General features: G+C 44.6%; 3 protein-coding genes across 3 annotated transcripts; 2 read left to right on the top strand and 1 right to left on the bottom strand.

Moving 5' to 3' along the window:
- Nucleotides 1–66: 66 nt before the first annotated feature.
- Nucleotides 67–3,939, top strand: LOC109906784 (claudin-34-like). The gene is made up of 2 exons (XM_031792403.1): nucleotides 67–318; nucleotides 1,032–3,939. The coding sequence occupies exon 2, from the start codon at nucleotides 1,342–1,344 to the stop codon at nucleotides 2,119–2,121; it is 780 nt and encodes a 259-aa protein (XP_031648263.1). The 5' UTR covers nucleotides 67–318; nucleotides 1,032–1,341; the 3' UTR covers nucleotides 2,122–3,939.
- Nucleotides 3,940–6,751: 2,812 nt separating this feature from the next.
- On the bottom strand, nucleotides 6,752–9,137 carry LOC109906783 (putative claudin-24). Its single transcript, XM_031792384.1, has one exon. It carries the CDS (start codon nucleotides 8,597–8,599, stop codon nucleotides 7,916–7,918), a length of 684 nt encoding a protein of 227 aa, XP_031648244.1. The 5' UTR covers nucleotides 8,600–9,137; the 3' UTR covers nucleotides 6,752–7,915.
- Nucleotides 9,138–10,449: 1,312 nt separating this feature from the next.
- Nucleotides 10,450–19,648, top strand: LOC109906703 (H(+)/Cl(-) exchange transporter 4). The gene is made up of 14 exons (XM_020504553.2): nucleotides 10,450–10,621; nucleotides 11,369–11,523; nucleotides 11,740–11,839; nucleotides 12,104–12,291; nucleotides 12,531–12,653; nucleotides 12,819–13,025; nucleotides 13,145–13,225; nucleotides 13,672–13,944; nucleotides 15,001–15,273; nucleotides 15,680–15,866; nucleotides 15,986–16,187; nucleotides 16,452–16,648; nucleotides 17,376–17,595; nucleotides 18,305–19,648. Exons 1-14 carry the CDS (start codon nucleotides 10,609–10,611, stop codon nucleotides 18,393–18,395), a joined length of 2,310 nt encoding a protein of 769 aa, XP_020360142.1. The 5' UTR covers nucleotides 10,450–10,608; the 3' UTR covers nucleotides 18,396–19,648.
- The last annotated feature ends 666 nt before the right edge of the window (nucleotides 19,649–20,314 follow it).

The raw sequence follows: 20,314 nt of genomic DNA, 5'->3' as shown, positions 1-20,314 counted from the left end.
GGTATTTGTGACCTTATTACCCAACTGGCCAGTGGCCATAACGACAATGACTAAGCTAAGAAATGGCAGGGTTTTAAGTGTGGCCTGATTGTAGGATCGGTTAATTAGCCCCGCCTTCCCTTTCCTCTTTCTGGTGAATAGCAATAGAGGAGTCAATCATTCACAGAGATGTTATGACTGTGACTTTATATGTTGTACAAGATGAGGAAGTGTCGGTCTTGTTTACATCGGTACGAACACAGGACGATTGATGGCCGGTCCGGCACACTGACTGCTGATCTGTAGCTCTCACCACTACTAACCTGTCAGAACTAAAAGGTAATGTGTTGTTTTGTCCGATATCAGTTTGTATTTTGATTTTTAGCACCACATCTTGTGTATTTGATTATCAATCTAGTGTGTTCTGTCTGTCTTTTACGTCATACAGTTGATTTATAAAGGCAATTTTCTGACAAGGCAAACTAAATTGCTAGATTTCCATAGTGATAATTAGGTGCTCGATGTCGCCATGGGGATTGTGTTGTTTTAATGACATTTGTCAAGGCTCTCTAGAAGTATGCTATATTCTTTAACCTACTGTCTTCTATCCAATCAACGTGTTCTCTTGCTATTCTTGGTTACTGCATGTGTCTTTGAACTAATTTGTTCAGTTTAACAACAACCTCAGTTATGACATTTTTAAGTTCACTTTTTTAATTCTCCCACGATCGGCATACTCTTACACATGTTGATTGTGTTGCGTTGTGGCATGCGATAAACCATACCACGGCCTTTTGACGTAGTTAAAATGGGGACATAAAGCCTGTTGAAAACGTCTAGTTCATGTGTCCCTATCCACTGCATTTAATCCCAATTGTAATTTCCCTGTTTGTAGACTTTGTCATGGCACCAGTTGCCATAGCCATTCAGTCATTCATCTCTCTGTTTTGTCTTTCCTCCTCAAATATGTATTGTGTCGAGGCCCCTCACATTCACAGGTGTGGTGTTCGCTGCCTGCTCTCACCACATTGCATGTTTATTTTTCCTCTCAGAGGGCAGCAGTTGCTTTGTCTTCCAACCTAGAGACAGCAGGACCGGATCTGGGGGAAAACGACCATGTATCCAAGCCTCTTCCTTAATATGAGGTGCGAGACTGGAGCCTGAGGGTGAAAAACAGGATCAGTAAGAAGATCGATCGCTGTTCATTCAGCATGGCAGCTCTCTGAGATGAGCTCTGTCTGAGATGACGGGGCTTTAGTTCATCTGATCGGAAGATGTTGTTTGTCTGTAGGCAGACTAAGAGAACTGTCGGTGGATTATCTTGGCTGTCCGTTTAAGGTGAGGCTCTCTGTGTGTTATGATATGGCATACCTGGTTCACACAGCTCACCCTCAGTTTGTCAGCCTGTGGTTGAGCGCCGTGGGTTGGGTCCTTACCGCGGTGACCCTTGGACTCATCCAGTGGAGGGTCTGGCAGGTGGCCGACTTGACCTTCATCACCTCAGGAGTGGCCTGGGTCGGAATCTGGAGGGTGTGTTTCTATAGCCATACCCTCGTGACCTCTGGGTTCAAGGTCATGTATTGTCAGAATATGGCGCTGTCGGACGCCTTCACGCCCCCGGAGGTCGCCACGGCCCAGGTGCTCACTCTAATAGGGCTGGTCGTGGGGTTCTGTGGGAACGCTGCCGCCGTCTACGCCCTCAGGAACGTCTATTTTGGCCTGGAGAAACAGACGCCTATCCGTTGTGCGTTCGCAGTGGCTGGTACTCTGTGCTTGTTGTCCGCTGTGTGTTTTCTCATACCTCTCCTGTGGAACCTGAACTCGGTGGTGACCAATCAAACGATTGCGTTCCCGTCGAACTTCCACATGCCCCCTGCACCTGTGACCCAGAACGCGGGGGCAGGTATCGGGGTCGGGATCGTAGGGTCGTTCATGATGATCATCAGTGGAGTTATCTTCATCTTCTACAGGTTCCCTGTTAAGGTAGGACCCAGAGTGGAGCCGCCTTGTCCAGAGGCGAGACACTTTGATGGGTCAAGTGTTGGGACATTAACCCTACCGTGTCCCACAGATCCAGGAGACAGTTTGAATAACTCTCAGGCCATGGACAATCCTGCCTTCCATTCTGATGAACACTTGTGATTTTAGTTTGTTTCTGAAATCAGACATGATTTGACCATATTCAATGTTGTATTTGATGTGACATAAAGGAATAGCCATTTGATTGAACTATATGGTTCGTATGAGAACCCCCCCCCCCCCCCCCCCCCACCGACCTCCGAACAAGTGACATCAATAAGGTGTCATAGCTTTCACCTTTGATTCACCTAGTCTGTCATGGAAAGAGCAGGAGTGCTTAGTGTTTTGTATACTCAGTGTACACCCATTTTGATTCTTGAAGAATATAACTTAGAAATGCGTCATGAGTTTGACTGTTATACCCATCAGAACCCCAAATATAAGCTAGTTTAACTCCGCTTGTTTAACTAATTGTAAACAAACACTGTATAGCGTCAATGTGGTTAACTATAATTTTGTTACCCTGGATGGTCAGTCCTCGTATCCATACTTCTGTCTATGGATTTGAGAATGCTTAAGTTTCTCCAGCCCGTCCCTCCAGCTGTTTACCAAAACGGTGGTGGGGTACCCACTTTGCCATTGTTTGAACTGCAGTTTGCCCCTTTAAAATATGTCAGATTATATGATCCTACATTGATTCGTAACATTCTTATACCGAATGATTGTGCTGTAGTTGATATCAGAAAAGCACCTTCATTTAATAGTCAAGAGTATTTCACAGTGTGTTGTATTGAGTTAATACTGCTACTGTAGAGAAGCAGTGATTTGGAGGGGACACAAAGACACACGCTTTATCTTTTGAGGACATGCTTGCAACACACCTCTCTAGTCATTGCCTTGCAAAAACTCCAAAGGGAGTTTAAAAAACGGATTCCATTAAATGTTTTCCATTTCATACTTGTATTGCTGATGCCATTGAATGTATTTCTTTGTAAATTATGCAGAATTTGTACCGTTTCTGTTTTATTTGATCACATTCTAAATGTTTTCAACTTTTAAGGGCTCTTGACATCCAGGAACAATATTATACACATGCACAATTCAATCAAATAGTTGTGATAAATCATGTGATTTAAAAGAGACCATGTTTGAATCAATACAATCTTATCACACACTGTATTTGTTTTGATGTGGAGTAGCAACAGTTTTATTCCTCAGTCTGGTTTTAGACAGCCCGGCAAGGACCTCAATGATCCTCTATCCCTGACTGCCTTGCAGTCTGCACTCTGTAGAGCTCCCCCACTGATTGGTGAACGCTGGGTAGTTACTGGCTTTGTCCCAAATGGCACCCTATTCCCTATACAGTGCACTACTTTTGACCAGAGACCAAATGTAGTGCACTATAAAAGGAAAAGGTTGCAATTAGGAACACACACACTGTCTGCCCCTATTAGACCACATTGTTTCCTGGTAACAAGGCTTCCGTTAGGGGCCGTAAGGTGTTATCGTGTTCAAGTCAAATATTGGCTCTGGCAGAACGGTGTTTTGACAGTCGCGGTCCCACAAAATCATATCATCCATTTGATTGTGCTACAGAAGAGGAAGGGATTTTATTTTATTTCTCCAAATCCTCTTTTTTGACGATTTAAATTTTTTTTTTTACATTTATCAAAGCAAGTAATGTCCTTGTTAACTATGGTCCCAAAATGAAGACACCAGTGGCCAAGAAGAAGTGATGTGTATTGTGGAGCCTCTCATTCTCATTTGGGCCCGTTCATGTGAACAGTGCAGGGGAGGAGACTGAGACTGGCTGTGGCAGGGCATATGAGTCCTTGACCAGACCTCTCAAAGCCGGAGTGAGGACAATCACAGTGGGGATTGTTACTCTGGCTGAAAGTCCGAACAGTCAGATCCTGTGGACAGCACACTGTGTTGGGGGGGGGTTTGCAGAGGAACTCAACTCATTGAGAGGATTGGTTGTGATCTGGCTAATGGATGCAGAGGACTTTATAGTGGGCAGGACACACTCTCATCATGGGCAGAATGAGGATATTAAAGGACCTGGCTGTGGGTTTAGTCTCTAGTCCAGGGCTCTCCAGCCCTGTTCCTGGAGAGCTACCCTCCTGTAGGTTTTTGCTCCAACCCTGTTCCTGGAGAGCTACCCTCCTGTAGGTTTTTGCTCCAACCCCAGCTGTTATTAACCTGGTTCAGTTTATCTACCAGCTAATTATTAGAATCAGGTGCGCTAGATTAGGGTTGGAGTGAAAACCTACGGGACAGTAGCTGTCCAGGGACAGGGTTAACTTGGAGAGCCCTGGTCTAGTCTATAGTTAGCATAGCGTTACTACAGCATAACTACGTGGCATAGTGCTGTTGGCTGACGTAAATCTCAAACATTAAGGTAGAAGGTTGAAAGGTGATGACAGGTTTATTGTTTTGTAGATGTTGCGTAACATGTTCTGGATTCCCCAACATTGTGTAACCACTCGCCCTGGCATTGAAGTTCTTAGTTATTGTCCCCAGGGCATCATGTTCTGGATTCCCCACCATTGTGTAACCACTCGCCCTGGCATTGAAGTTCTTAGTTATTGTCCCTAGGGCATCGACTTCATTGTGTTACCACCTCCTTATTGCCTTCAGCATAATGTTTCAGCGGGGGAAATATTGCATTTTTTTACATTTTTATTTTATTTGAACTTATTTAACCAGGTAGGCCAGTTGAGAACGAGTTATCGTTTACAACTGCGACCTGGCCAAGATAAAGCAAAGCAGTGCGACACAGACAACGGGGGTGGCAGGTAGCCTAGTGGTTAGAGTTACACATGGAATAAACAAATGTACAGCCAATGACGCAATAGAAAAGTCTATATACAGTGTGTGCAAATGAAGTAAGATTAGGGAGGTAAGGCAATAAATAGGCCATAGTGGTGAAATAATTGCAATTTACACTGGAGTGATGTGCAGAAGATGAATGTGCAAGTAGAGATACTGGGGTGCAAAGGAGCAAAAATAATAATATGAGGTAGTTGGATGGGCTATTTACAGATGGGCTATATACAGGTGCAGTGATCTGTAAGATGCTCTGACAGCTGGTGCTTAAAGTTAGTGAGGGAGATATGAGTCTCCAGCTTCAGTGATTTTTGCAGTTTGTTCCAGTCATTGGCAGCAGAGAACTGGAAGGAAAGGTGGCCAAAGGAGGAATTGGCTTTGTGGGTGACCAGTGAAATATACCTGCTGGAGCGCGTGCTATGGGTGGGTGTTGCTATGGTGACCAGTGAGCTGAGATAAGGCGGAGCTTTACCTAGCAAAGTCTTATAAATGACCTGGAGCCAGTGGGTTTGGCGACGAGTATGAAGCGAGGGCCAGCCAATGAGAGCATACAGGTCGCAGTGGTGGGTAGTATATGTGGCTTTGGTGATAAAACGGATGACACTGATAGACTGCATCCAATTTGCTGAGTAGAGTGTTGGAGGCTATTTTGTAAATGACTTTGCCGAAGTCCAGGATCGGTAAGATCGTCAGTTTACGAGGGTATGTTTGGCAGCATGAGTGAAGGATTCTTTGTTGCGAAATAGGATGTAAGACTGTACATCCAGTACAATTATTTTTGTAAATGAGTCTGTAACAATACTAAAGTTGTTACAGTAAAGTTGATAGTGAAGGAATAGATCGACGCAACTCATTGAACTTCATTGATCCAGACCCAAATCCTCAACCTAACCTGTCCTTAACCCGTAACCCAAACCCTAATCGTCAATAGTGATAACCCTAACCACCCTGACCCTAATCATTAACCACCAAGCGATAGACATATCCCACAAGGCATTTCACAATCTTCTGAGAAAGGAGCATAACTTTATCAGCACTGTACAACAGAGCTGTTGTGGTTTTCTGTGAGATTGAGGTAGAATAGAACGGTTTCGAATGTTCCCTTTCATTGTGTTTCAAAGTGACATGTGACAACAGAGCTGTTTAACATATAGTGGTTGTCTTCATGTGTTTCTCTGATGCAGGACCAACCACTGCCTATGATAGATCAAGCGATTAACATAGGAAACTATAATGACTTCCATTGTGAGGGGACAACAATGGGATCTTTCAGATGACAACATGGACACAGGAGGCGGTGGGGAGCAAATCGAGCATTTCAAAGTCCAGGCGGGTTCTCGTAATGTGAAGACCTGAGAGCACATTCAGGAGCAAGTTTGTGTCCCAAATGGTGCCCTATTCCCTAAATAGTGCAGTACTTTTAACCAGCTCCCTATGGGTCCTGGTCAAAAGTAATGCACTGCATAGGGAACATGGTCTCATTTGGAGAAGAAATTATAGCATTGAAATAGACAGGAAGTATTTTATGGCTGTTGTTTCCGCTTGGCCATGTAGGGAACCCTTGAGAAAGAGATGAATTTCTCAATGGGACTCACATGGCTAAATAAAGGAGAAATTATATTAAAAAATGAAGTATAAGAACATGACCTGCCTGAGCAAGCTTGTGTGTAATGGGCGATGTCCAGGAAATCTGACATTCCTCACATTACGTATCATTATTCTGATGTTCATTAACTACAGCTTAGCCCAGGAGCCAAGACCGAAATCAGCGGGAATTAGACTTCAGCTCCGTTTCCACTGGACTTGGTCTGTCACCTCACCTTACTTAAACTCACTTCCTCATCGTTGTCTAGCAACAGTTTGCGCTTATGTAACACAAGCAAGTGGTTTGTGAGCTTAGGAATGAATCATGGTCAGATTTTTGTCAGGTTTTTTCTTTATTTGATAATATCAACTTTTTTTATGTACAGATTTCTCCACACTATGGCTATAACTGATATAGGATATGTAGCCCTGTGGCACTATATTATCTGATCAATTCAGAGTCAGAACCACTACAGAGGAATATACAAGATAATGTACCTGTATATTGATATATATCTGATATAATGTATGTGGCAAATCAGTAATATTGGCCTCTAACTAGAGAGAATGTATAGTGGAAATTTCAGCAGAAATGAAACAAATACAATCGGATCCTCAAATATCCATGAAGTCATTGTCTTGTCAAGTTGTTGCAATCAAGTCCTTATATTTCACCATTTAAAACACACATTCCCAAATACTTAGTACATTCCTCACATTAATTCTTACTTGGTTTCTACAATATAATGTTATACCTTTTCTATTTGTTCTATTTACAATTTGTATGATTCATTATTCCTGTAATGCGTTGTTGATTGAGTAACTGTGTAGGCTATAAGAAGGGATACATTTTTTATGGCCTTGCTAGTGAGAAATCAGCTTCATTCAATCTGGCTTCATGGCCTTGCTAGTGAGAAATCAGCTTCATTCAATCTGGCTTCATGGCCTTGCTAGTGAGAAATCAGCTTCATTCAATCTGGCTTCATGTAGTTATTGGACAATAATGATGACAGATGCTGTAAAAAATAATTTGTATTGTGATAAGATATGATATTCAAGACAATCATTGACATACAGAATAATCAACCTTGGCCAGAATAGTTTTACAGCCATTTCACAGACAAAATACTGCTTGTCATCCAATTCTCTGGCACCATTGCACACTATCTCTTACACAGTACCAAGGAAGAAATGGCAGCTTTTAAAGCTGTAGTCTCTTTGGTTCCATCAAGAATTTCTGTTTGATAAATGTAGGTGATATTTTTGCAAACATGACATGCACCAAACCCTGTTTGAGTGATTGAAATAAGTACCACCATTATGTGCAAATTCTGTCTCAGAATATGAAGAAAGATTTGTCCCAGCAAGAGTACTCAATAACTATAGCTAATGTAAATAAGCATGAAAAAGCTTTAGATAAGCAGTGTTTTATTCACCATCGATAGAGAGAGGGCAGAGGCTACTGAGAATACTGTGAGAATACTGTTCTCACTTCAATAGCTCATCAAACATATTCCATGGACCTTTTCCTATGTGGGGTATTGGTGCTGTGTACGTGTGTATGTCTTCTCTGTAGCGGTATAGGCATTTGTAAGGTGCAGGGCTCCTCTTGAAGGCACACGCAGGAGGTGACCAGCAGAGAGCCAGCCACCAGGTGTAGAAACCCCGCCGTCCAGCCACAGAACAGGGCATCCCCAAACTCCCAGCGCGGCACAATGGCCGGCACGGCCTCATCAAAGAACCGCATGACCGTCAGGTGAGCGATGTAAGACACAGGTATGAGACCCAGTATCCCTGCGACCAAGCACAATATCCCCCCCAGCATCTTCATCAATCTCTTCACCCTCAAACCCTCAGACCCCTGGTTGCAGCTGTTGATCCAGTAGATTCCAGGAATGGCTAGCAGGAGACCCAGGAGGCCCGTGGCCACTGTTACACACATGAGGATCCGGGCTAGTTTGATGTCCGGAGGCAGGCCAAGGAGACTGTCATAGGGTCTGCACTCCAGAATTCCAAGGTCCTGCACCACACATGTCTCCCACAGGCCCAGCTCGTAGCTCTCCGCGGGCAGCAGGTCTGTGGACAGGGTCAGCCAGGTGGACATGATGGTGGTGGCCAGCGAGCAGATCCAGGCACCAATAGAGAAGAAGACCCCGAGGAGTTCCATAGCGCACACCCCCGGATCCATAGTGCTGCCCACTCTGAGTGACCACTCTCTGGCTCCCGAGCTGCCTGCTCTCCCTGTCTCTCTGAGCCACAGTCAACTGCAGCTAGGACTCCTGACTGCTTCTCTCTGCTCCTGTCCTTCTGAACTGCAGCCAGTTGAAGCGAGAGGAAGCCACGGCCAGTAGGTTCCGATCGAGGCTCAATTTGTTCAAAAGACCGTACGCCCAATTAGGGTTTACTACTACCAGCAGGGGCTGGGAGGGAGTAACTTCTTCAAACGATCAGTAGCTCACTCACATGCACGCATCATCTGCAGTTGAGAGGAGGAAAGCAGCGGCTTGATGACATGTTGCCCTCCCCTTGGAGGCTCGCTTCAGCCGCTGCTATACTCAGTGGTCAGGAGAGAGTGACTGAGTGAGAGTCAGACGCATTGAACAACGGCATCATTCAGATCTATGGTGATGTCCATTTCCACACACACAGTGAGGTTGTAGCCTAACACAGGATGCTTTTAAAATGCAGACAGGATGTTATACAAATACTGATTTATTTCACAAAACGTACACACACACACACACACACACATAGGGGTGTTGTGAGGATGGGGGGATAGTGGGGGCATAATGGAGGGAGGCATAATGATTCTCATCTGGAACAATTTTGCATTTTTCAAACACCTGAAAGAACCTTTCCCTGCAATCTAGAGCCATAATCATAATGCCTGATTCTATGTAAAAAAATATTATATTACAGAGAAACAGCAAAATATTTTTGTTTTGATTTATTCATCAAGAAGGAATCAATAGGCTACATAGCTTGATCAAGTTATACTGAACAAAAATGTAAACGTAACATGCAACAAATTAATCGATTTTACAATGTTACTGTTCATATACGGAAATGAGTCAATTCAAATGAATTCATTAGGCCCTAATCTATGGATTTCACATGACTGGGCAGGGGTGTAGCCTTGGGTGGGCCTGGGAGGGCATAGGCCAACCCACTGGGGAGCCAGGCTGAGCCAATCAGAATGAGTTTTCCCTCACAAAAAGGGCTTTATTACAGCCATAAATACTCATCAGTTTCATCAGCTGTCTGGGGGGCTGGTCTCAGACGATCCCGCAGGTGAAGAAGCTGGATGTGAAGGTTCTGGGCTGGCGTGGTTACACGTGGTCTGCGCTTGTGAGGCCGGTTGGACGTACTGATAAATTCTCTTAAATGACGTTGGAGACAGTTAATGTGCCCTTTATGGGCATGACGCCACTGAACACACACACACGCACACACATGGTGAAAAGGCTATTTCTTCTCACTACTAGCTTTGTCTCTTTAGAAACTGTGGGGCCCCATGGAGTGTTGCCAGGGAGATGAGATTAAGTAAGAATAAAACTGACTGTGTGTACCGTTTTAAAATAAGGCTGATGGAAATGGGAGAAGACATCAGATTCTTTGGTTGCTATGCCAACTCAAAAGACAAAACTGTGCTATGCTGCTACTTGGGCATTGACATGTCATCGATAGATTTAGGAGAGATTTAGGAGACTCTGAATTGATCAAATACATTCAAATACCTGTTTATGAAGTGCTATTTTAAAGAAATCAAGTGATTGTTTTACTATACAGAGGTACTCAAAGTGGTGCATTTATTTGATGTGGAACAATATCCTGAACAAACATTTTCAACAGACAATAGTACACAAATGACCCTCTTTATAGAGGCGGTCTGGTCTGGTGGTCTCTGAGTGAACAGTAGCCTACGCACTGACATGAATGAACGGATTAAAATAAAAAATATTTTTATTTCAGCCACAAGGTGTCACTATTTCACTACTCACAATTCCACCTTCATGCATTGACAGGTTGAGCAAATGCATTGTGGGAAGCAGAAATCTATGACGTCCTCTTCTCTCTTTTCTAAACAGGTTTGGCCGGCGATAACCTAACACAGTATCAAAATGCATTCAATATTGATGATTATATAGCTAAGAGATATTAGATGTCTTTATTTTGAGGATTCGGGTTGTGTGAACAATGGACGGAGACGGTAAGTATGCATTTCATAGCATGTCTAATAATGTCATAATTAATAAAGGTTGACGCATATCTGGCCAAATCTTAACTAGAATTAACGTTAACATTATTGGTCTCATTACATCCATTTCTACTTGCTATAGCTAGCTATATCTAATAGCTACATGAAGGCATATGTCGCTGTCACTGATCAATGATTTGTAATTCAGTATTCATGCATGGCCCTCAAGTAGCTAGCCTACTCTTGTATTCTTGACTGCTCAGTAGCGTTACTGTTTTCACTGCTTCTGCATGACGTAGCTACCCACAGAGGAAAAAAAAAACATCACAGAATTATAGCGACCATTTATCCAAGTAAGCTGCTAATGTAGTTATGTGCAATAAAATGCTAATAAGAACATACAAATAGGGCCCACTGTCTGCCCTGGACAAATGTCCAAACTGAAGCTAAAACTTGGACACAGTATCACAAGGTCTGTCTGGTGATCCGAATCCCAAGAATTACAATTTTATACATCTCATGGGCATTATTGGCAGCATAGTGCTTCATACCGTGTTGAGAATCAGAGACCTGCCTTGGCTGGGTTCGCGGTCTCTTCAACCTCTTGTCTGTGTGTGTCATTTAGAGGGGTTGGGATAAAGCAGAAGTTTATCTCTGTTGGACATGTGTGAAGGTCTTCATTCGACAGTAAAAATCGGGCATGTGTGAAGGCCTTCATTAGACAGTAAAAACCAAATCTTATTTTGTCTCTCTGTCCAGGGGCCAGCAGTACTGGGGCCACTCCCTCAGAGGAGATGAATGGTAATCTGATGGACTTCCTGGACGAGCCCTTCCCTGACGTCAGCACCTACGAAGACTTCCACACCATTGACTGGCTCCGGGAGAAGTCACGCGACACAGACCGCCATAGGAAGGTGAGGGGAGCACACACACACCCAGCTCTACACTCTAAGCATTTTCTTCTTCTTCATCCCCATAGGATATAATTCTTCTTCTTCTTCTTCATCCTCTTCTTCATAATCGTCATCACCATAGAAAAACTCTTGATGTCCACCTGATTATCTTAACCTGATGATCCGTTGAATCTGCCACTGATGGTTGATTGATGGTTGATTTGATGGTTGTTCTAGATCACCACCAAGAGTAAGGAGTCTTACTGGGAGCTGATTAAGAGTCTTCTGGATGCCTGGTCAGGATGGGTGGTGATGCTGCTCATAGGAATGCTCACAGGTAGGAACTGAGCAGGCATCCTGCAAAAAGTCTGACCTCTCTGGTACTGCTCTAGTCTCTTGTAGTATGGCGCACATGAGATTTGCTTCTGGGTGCCGGGATTCATACTGCACACACATGACACGTGGCTCTCTTAACAAACAATCAAAAGTCACACAGCCAGAGTTGTGAAATACCACGTCTGGTTTGAATCCTTTTGATAGGCTTGCCTGTTCCCTTGCTTAGTGTGATCTGTGATCTCGTGCTGTGTGTCCTCCCGTGTAGGTACGCTGGCTGGAGTGATCGACCTGGCTGTGGACTGGATGACTGACCTGAAAGAAGGGGTGTGTCTGTCTGCATTCTACTATAGCCATGAGCAGTGCTGCTGGACCTCCAACGAGACCACCTTCGACGACAGAGACAAGTGTCCGCAGTGGCAGAAGTGGGCCGAGCTGATGACCGGTCACTCTGAGGTCAGCAGATCAATAACCGTTAACCAGACGTCCTCTTGATTTAAAGCCACAGTACTGAGTCTGTGTTTTTAGCCCGACGAACGGCAGCCGTCACGTGGCTAGGTAAAGGGGTGTGACTTGGGGAAATGTAACCACTCTCAGTTTCTGAGGTTTATCTTGGTGTTTGTTGTGGTAGCGGGTGGGATGATTGTGTATCAGATCCTTAAACCCATATATCCCACCTGTTCTTGTTTCTCCAGGGTGCCGGGGCGTATGTGTTGAATTACTTCCTGTATGTGTTGTGGGCGCTGTTATTCTCTTTCCTGGCTGTGTCTCTAGTAAGAGTCTTTGCCCCCTACGCCTGTGGGTCAGGTATTCCTGAGGTGAGTGTTTTGAAATGGTAGCGTTCACAAATAGAAAATAACCACGCCAATAGTATTTGAAATACTTTGTTTTCATTGGCTGAAAAGAGTGTGCATTCATTTCCGAAAACTGCACAGTTGCAAAGGTTATCCCAGTGAGGGGACGCTGTGTGTTGTCTTGTGTAGATCAAAACCATCCTGAGTGGGTTCATCATCCGGGGGTACCTGGGGAAGTGGACCCTGCTGATCAAGACGGTGACCCTGGTCCTGGCTGTGTCCTCTGGGCTCAGCTTGGGGAAGGAGGGGCCCCTGGTCCACGTGGCCTGCTGCTGTGGTAACCTCTTCTGCTCCCTGTTCTCTAAGTACAGCAAGAACGAGGGCAAGCGCAGAGAGGTACAGTAATAGCCCATTACGCTCCCATTTTTGCGGAAATAATACCATTTGGGGAAATTGGAACAATTTTTAAGTATTTAGTTGTAGTCTGAATGCAACGCGGCTTGTCATTTGTGCAGGTGTTATCGGCTGCTGCTGCTGCTGGGGTGTCAGTGGCTTTTGGAGCTCCGATTGGAGGAGTTCTCTTCAGCCTGGAGGAGGTGTTGTATACTTAAATCCGTTATAAATCATCTGCTGTGTCCATTCAATCAAATGTCATCTCACTTCCAGATATGTCACTGTTATTCTTTTTGATCCATTGCCTTTGAAATGCTAAAGTGTTTCAGTTGAAGTGCCGTCGGTATGTAATCTCTGTCCTCTTCAGGTGTTTCAGTTGAAGTGCCGTCGGTATGTAATCTCTGTCCTCTTCAGGTGTTTCAGTTGAAGTGCCGTCGGTATGTAATCTCTGTCCTCTTCAGGTGTTTCAGTTGAAGTGCCGTCGGTATGTAATCTCTGTCCTCTTCAGGTGTTTCAGTTGAAATGCCGTCGGTATGTAATCTCTGTCCTCTTCAGGTGTTTCAGTTGAAGTGCCGTCGGTATGTAATCTCTGTCCTCTTCAGGTGTTTCAGTTGAAGTGCCGTCGGTATGTAATCTCTGTCCTCTTCAGGTGAGTTACTACTTCCCGCTGAAGACTCTGTGGCGCTCCTTCTTCGCTGCGTTGGTGGCGGCCTTCACCCTGCGCGCCATCAACCCGTTCGGCAACAGCAGACTGGTCCTGTTCTACGTGGAGTACCACACCCCCTGGTACATGGCTGAGCTGGTCCCCTTCATCCTGCTGGGGGTGTTTGGGGGCCTCTGGGGAACCCTCTTCATCCGGGGGAACATCGCCTGGTGTAGGAGGAGGAAGACCACTCTGCTGGGGAAGTACCCCGTCCTAGAGGTAACTAACTGTGGCACCCTATTCCCTGGCCTATATAGGGCACTACTTTTGACCAGGACCCATAGGGTGGTTCTTCCATTGAGTGACTTGTTACTAGCACTGGTTTAGCAGATTGTGATTTGGCCTATCTTAGTTGAATGCCCTAATTGTACAGTTGAAGTCGGAAGTTTACATACAACTTAGGTTGGAGTCAGTAAAACTTGTTTTTCAACCACTCCACAAATTTCTTGTTAACAAACTATAGTTTTGGCAAGTCGGTTAGGACATCTACTTTGTGCATGACACAAGTAATTTTTCCAACAATTGATTATAGACAGATTATTTCACTTATAATTCACTGTATCACAATTCCAGTGGGTCAGAAGTTTACATACACTAAGTTGACTGTGCCTTTAAGTATATCATGGCTTTAGAAGCTTCTGATAGGCTAATTGACATAATTTGAATCAATTGGAGGTGTACTTGAGGATGTATTTCAAGGCCTACCTTCAAACTCAGTGCCTCTTTGCTTGATATCATGGGAAAATCAAAAGAAATCAGCCAAGACCTCTGAAAAAAATTGTAGACCTCCACAAGTTCGGTTCATCCTTAGGAGCAATTTCCAAACGCCTTAAGGTACAACGTTCATCTGTACAAACAATAGTACGCAAGTATAAACACCATGGGACCACGCAGCCGTCATTCTGCTCAGGAAGGAGACGCCTTCTGTCTCCTAGAGATGAACGTACTTTGGTGCGAAAAGTGCAAATCAATCCCAGAACTACAGTAAAGGACCTTGTGAAGATGCTGGAGGAAACAGGTACAAAAGTATCTATATCCACAGTAAAACGAGTCCTATATCGACATATTTGGCTAAGGTGTATGTATACCTCTGACTTCAACTGTAACTAAGTTGCTCTGGATAAGAGCAACGGCTAAATAACTCAAATGTAATGCCAGTTTCTGCTTCTTGCTTGCTTTTTGGGATCTTTGCCGGTTTACTGTAAAGCACCTTATGAGAACTGCTGATGTAAAAAGGGCTTCATCAATAAACGTGATTGATTTGATTGACTTAAGGTGATCGTGATAACGGGTATCACCGCGGTCCTGGCGTTCCCTAACCCGTACACGCGGCGCAGCACCAGCGAACTCATCTCCGAGCTGTTCAACGACTGCGGTGCGCTGGAGTCCTCTCAGCTGTGTGACTACGTTAATAACCCCAACATGAGCCGTCCGGTGGACGACATCCCAGACCGCCCTGCTGGACCCGGGGTCTACAGCGCTCTGTGGCAGCTGGCCCTGGCGCTTATCTTTAAGATTGTAATAACAATCTTCACCTTTGGCATGAAGGTCAGTATGCTGTACGGCATGGCTAGATGGGGGTTATGATAGCTGAAGTAAGCAGCTATGAAATGTTACCGAACTGCTTATGAATGCATTATGTACGAGTTATGAAATATGAAAATGTTAGGTCCTTTTATGTAGGTGCCATTCAAATAAAGTGTTGCCATGTTTTGATCTCAGATATTGTGAGTAGGGTCACCGTGCTCTTGGGTGATTGTTGTGTTCAGATCACCTCTCAACCATGTTGTTTTATGTCCTCTGTGTTGTGTTCAGATCACCTCTCAACCATGTTGTTTTATGTCCTCTGTGTTGTCTTCAGATCACCTCTCAACCATGTTGTTTTATGTCCTCTGTGGTTGTCTTCAGATCACCTTTCAACCATGTTGTTTTATGTCCTCTGTGTTGTGTTCAGATCCCGTCTGGGCTGTTTATCCCCAGTATGGCTGTGGGGGCCATCGCTGGGCGAATCGTAGGCATCGCTGTGGAGCAGATGGCCTACCATCACCACGACTGGATCATCTTTAAGAACTGGTGTCGTCCCGGAGCCGACTGTGTTACCCCAGGCCTCTACGCTATGGTGGGCGCTGCCGCATGTCTGGGTGAGTTATCATCAGGGTTGTGTTCATTAGGCCCCAAACGGAAGAAGACACTGAAACAGAGAGGGATTACTCTATAAAATAAACACTCGGGTCATCAACTTTTGTTTTGTTGTTTATAGGAGGTGTGACCCGGATGACCGTGTCCCTGGTGGTAATTATGTTTGAGCTGACCGGTGGTCTGGAGTACATCGTCCCCCTCATGGCCGCAGCCGTCACCAGTAAGTGGGTAGCGGACGCCTTTGGGAAGGAGGGTATCTACGAGTCCCACATCCAACTCAACGGCTACCCCTACCTGGACGTCAGGGACGAGTTCACGCACAGGTATTACGGGATACATATTAGGAACTTTGTCATTCCTCCTCCTCAAGGGTGGTACCTCACACCTCCCCTAGTCCAAGTCTCAACCCTGCAGTAGTCAAGAGTCACCCCTTCTCAAAGGGCTGGTTTTACCAGACACAAATGAAGCATAGACCTGAACTAAAAATATATTTCAATGGAGATTCTCCATGCTTTTGCTTCCAGGAGTTGGATTAAACTGTGTGAGAAACAGACCCTAAGAATTCCCAATATGTGATCCGTACACAGGACCCTGGCCACGGATGTGATGCGTCCCAGGCGCAGTGAGCCGCCCCTGGCCGTGTTGACCCAGGACAGCACCACGGTGGAGGACGTGGAGACGCTCATCAAGGACACCGACTACAACGGCTTCCCTGTGGTCGTGTCCCGAGAGTCAGAGCGCCTCATCGGCTTCGTCCAGCGCAGGGAACTCACTGTGGCCATCAGTAAGACATTAACCCTGGCTCTCACGCACACGCACACACACACACACACATTTTAAATACTTTATTCAAATCCACAAATCACATTACAATCAAGAAGGATTCAAACATTTCGAAGGTCTTGGATGCATAGACACTTAAGGATACAAAAAGCACGTTCTACATACAGCTAGGATGCCCATAACAGCTGCAAGAGAACAGTACCTTGCTAATTGCTTTGCTCAAGTCTTAAACGGGCCTGCAATCTAAAGGCCGTGTACTGTAAGCCTACAGTATGCAACGTGGCCGAGGCTGCCAACATGCACTCATATCCAAGGCTGTGCATGCGTGATATGAGGGGCTTGTGTTTAAGAAGCTTTTCAGCAAAGGCCCACTCCATCCAACAATCGAATGAGCAACCCACTTCCAAAATGACCTCCTCTCTCTGGCCTCCCTCGACAACGTCAATATCTAGGGTACTAATAAAGGTTCCATTTTACGAAAAATAGTGGGACTGTTACATTAGGTTGTTTTCACCGTGAAATGACAGGCTAAATATTTAAAAAATAGTTTGGAGAACGTGAATTGTAAGTTGAATTGTGATCAATAGCTACTGTAAGTCCCATATAAAGCCATCAGCATGTGTTGAGCAATACTGTAGTTAATGTGTCGGTTCATTATTATCTGTTGTGTCTGAGGAGCCACAGCTGATACTTCACCCTCTCTCTCTCTCTCTCTCTCTCCCTCTCAGAGACTGCCCGTCAGAAGCAGGACGGAGTGGTGAGCAGCTCTGTGGTCTACTTCACGGAGGACAACCCCCAGGTGGCCGAGGCCTGCGACCCCCAGCCCCTGAAGCTGCGGCGCATCCTCAACCTCAGCCCCTTCACCGTCACGGACCACACCCCCATGGAGACCGTGGTGGACATCTTCAGAAAGCTGGGCCTCCGACAGTGTCTGGTCACCAGAAGCGGGTGAGTCTGTCATCAGTCAATGAACCAATCAAACATAGTCTTCGTCCACCAAATGAGTTTAGAAGGTATTATGTTGCAGTCATCGAGTAGTTTCCCATGAGCGACATACAGTCCAGGGCCCCGTTTTCCCGATAGCGATGGAATTTAGGCTTACGACTGTTTTAACAACGGACCTTTCCTACAACGGCCCGTAAAATGTAACGAATACGTTTCCCAAAACACCACCCAGATAGAACGTTCGCTAAATTACGTTGTTGATGCATTAGCGCAATAATAATGGGATCGAAGGGAAGACGGCGCTGCTTTCGGATCAGCGTTCTCCCTTTTCAAATCTTACCTTAACATTAGAATTATTCCACAACACTGACGACAGATCAGCTCCCATGAGATATTATCACCTATGGCAACAAATATTAAAGTGTCTAATTCTAATGCTTACCCTGTAACAATGCACTAAATGAAGTGAAACTTTAACGGTGGCTTTGGGAAACAGCTCAGATATTTAAGTATGCTCCTTTTGAAGGTTCTAACAATAAACTTAGCCTTGAGATGCTTTTGGGAAAACGGGCACAGTATTCTAAAGTAGGCTCATTTTCTTTGGTGTTAGATTTATGAAGACTATAGACTCTGTTGAATCATTCCGAGGTTTATTGGATGGTGGAATGATTTCTATTTTGTTTTGTCTGTCCCCCCCCCCCCCTCTCTCTAGGCGTCTGTTGGGCATCATCACTAAGAAGGATGTCCTCCGTCACATGGCCCAGATGATGAACCAGGACCCAGAATCCATCATGTTTAACTAGTTGCCCAAGAAGAAGAAGCTGTATTATCCACAGCACCTCTTTGCCCCTCCCCTCCCTTAGACTGTAAATAGTGAAACGCTACTGTAACCTGCAATGAAGAAAAGTCACCTCTCAAATACAGGCCCCCAGTGTTTAGAATGTAGGGATGGTGCAAGAGGGGTGAAGAAAGAGGGGGATCAGGACTAAGATGGATAAATACAACAAAGAAAATGGACGGATGAATAAAGGGGGGTTGTAAGGACGAAGGAGGACGATGAATGAAGAGGGTGTGAAGACCAGGAAAGAGGGATCAAGAGGGCGGGGTGGAGGAATAGGGGTGTGAGGACCAAGATGGAGAGATGCCGGAAGAGAGGTGTCAATCATGGCAAGGAGGGAAGCATCTTATGTCTGGGATGAGTATGTTTTAGTTTGATGTGCTGCTGACGCCATATTTATGTTTTCAGTGACGCTTCAAGGCCGACTGCAACTGACTTCAGTCTAAGTTGTCAATGTTAAGTTGGTGGCCCTTAGAACCCATTGTTCCCAGGGTATGTGTCACATGTTGATGTTACTATGACATTTGCGGCTTCTCAAATGTTTCTCAATATTGAACTGTAACAACATAGTTTTAACACTGGTACTGTATGTATTTGCTAGAAGACCGCGTATCATGTCAATTGATTTAGTTTATCCAGGATATGTTTTTGTATTTTTTTTTACAATAAAGAATGCACTTTGGAAGAAAAATAGCTGAACCAGAAAACACCACCAAGTACAATGTTTTTCTTGGTACTTTATAGTTCTCACTCCATGCTGTCCCTCACCAGTTTCATAGGTTTTGTTTTAATATGCTGAGGGAATGTATTGTGGAAAACAACTGTGGAACTATTGACCCTGCCTCACTTCCGTTCTGTTTGTTTTATCCTATGCTTGTCAGTCCTGACGAGCCACTGTGGTTGTGGATTTAGCCACACTAGGTTCTCTTTGTCATTTCATACCGAAAGATAATTCAATTTTTATTCATATCTTTTCAAATCCATCCATCCATTGTTACTACTGTATTGAGAAACTATCAATCTCAAGCAATTGAACAGTACTGTAGTTTATATTTATTATTCTAATATGAGCTGTTCAACATTACTGTAACTTGGAACTGGTACAGAAAACAGATATTAGCACTTTTGTTAGTGTTTGTAAATAACGTCTAAGTGATGCACAATATACTATTTGCAATGTTCTGACATTAAATAAAAGGGATGTTGTGTCAACAAGGATGAGATTGTATTTATGTAATTGTATTATATAACATAGATACAAAGTTTAAGACATAATTCAATTGCGGCAGGCATATGATACTCATCACATGCTAGTAATATCTTTGTCATATGTGAGGTTGAAACACAAGGAACCCAGACAAATGAATAATTGAGGGTTGCTATAATAAACTTAGCAAAAAAAGAAATGCCCCTTTTTCAGGACCCTGTCTTTCAAAGATAATTCCCATGCTTGTTCAATGAACCATAAACAATTCATGAACATGCACCTGTGGAACGGTCGTTAAGACACTAACAGCTTACAGATGGTAGGCAATTAAGGTCACAGGTATGAAAACGTACGACACTAAAGAGGCCTTTCTACTGACTCTGAAAAACACCAACAGAAAGATGCCCAAGGCCCCTGCTCATCTGTGTGAACGTGCCTTGGGCATGCTGCAAGGAGGCATGAGGACTGCAGATGTGGCCAGGGCAATAAATTGCAATGTCCGTACTGTGAGACGCCTAAGACAGCGCTACAGGGAGACAGGACAGACAGCTGATCGTCCTCGCAGTGGCAGACCATGTGTAACAACACCTGCACAGGATCGGTACATCCGAACATCACACCTGCGAGACAGGCACAGGATGGCAACAACTGCCCAGTTACACCAGGAACGCACAATC

Source organism: Oncorhynchus kisutch, linkage group LG16, assembly GCF_002021735.2.
Source record: "Oncorhynchus kisutch isolate 150728-3 linkage group LG16, Okis_V2, whole genome shotgun sequence".
NCBI lineage: Eukaryota > Metazoa > Chordata > Actinopteri > Salmoniformes > Salmonidae > Oncorhynchus > Oncorhynchus kisutch.
The sequence above is the reverse complement of the archived record's forward strand: the minus strand, read 5'-3'. Positions and strand labels throughout refer to the sequence as shown.

Coding starts and splice junctions, on each gene's coding strand:
- LOC109906784 (XM_031792403.1), top strand. CDS start 1,342: ATGGCATACCTGGTTCACACAGCTCACCCTCAGTTTGTCAGCCTGTGG.
- LOC109906783 (XM_031792384.1), bottom strand. CDS start 8,599: ATGGATCCGGGGGTGTGCGCTATGGAACTCCTCGGGGTCTTCTTCTCT.
- LOC109906703 (XM_020504553.2), top strand. Junction 12,292..12,530: donor TGATGACCGGTCACTCTGAG/GTCAGCAGATCA, acceptor TTGTTTCTCCAG/GGTGCCGGGGCGTATGTGTT. Junction 16,188..16,451: donor AGGGACGAGTTCACGCACAG/GTATTACGGGAT, acceptor ATCCGTACACAG/GACCCTGGCCACGGATGTGA.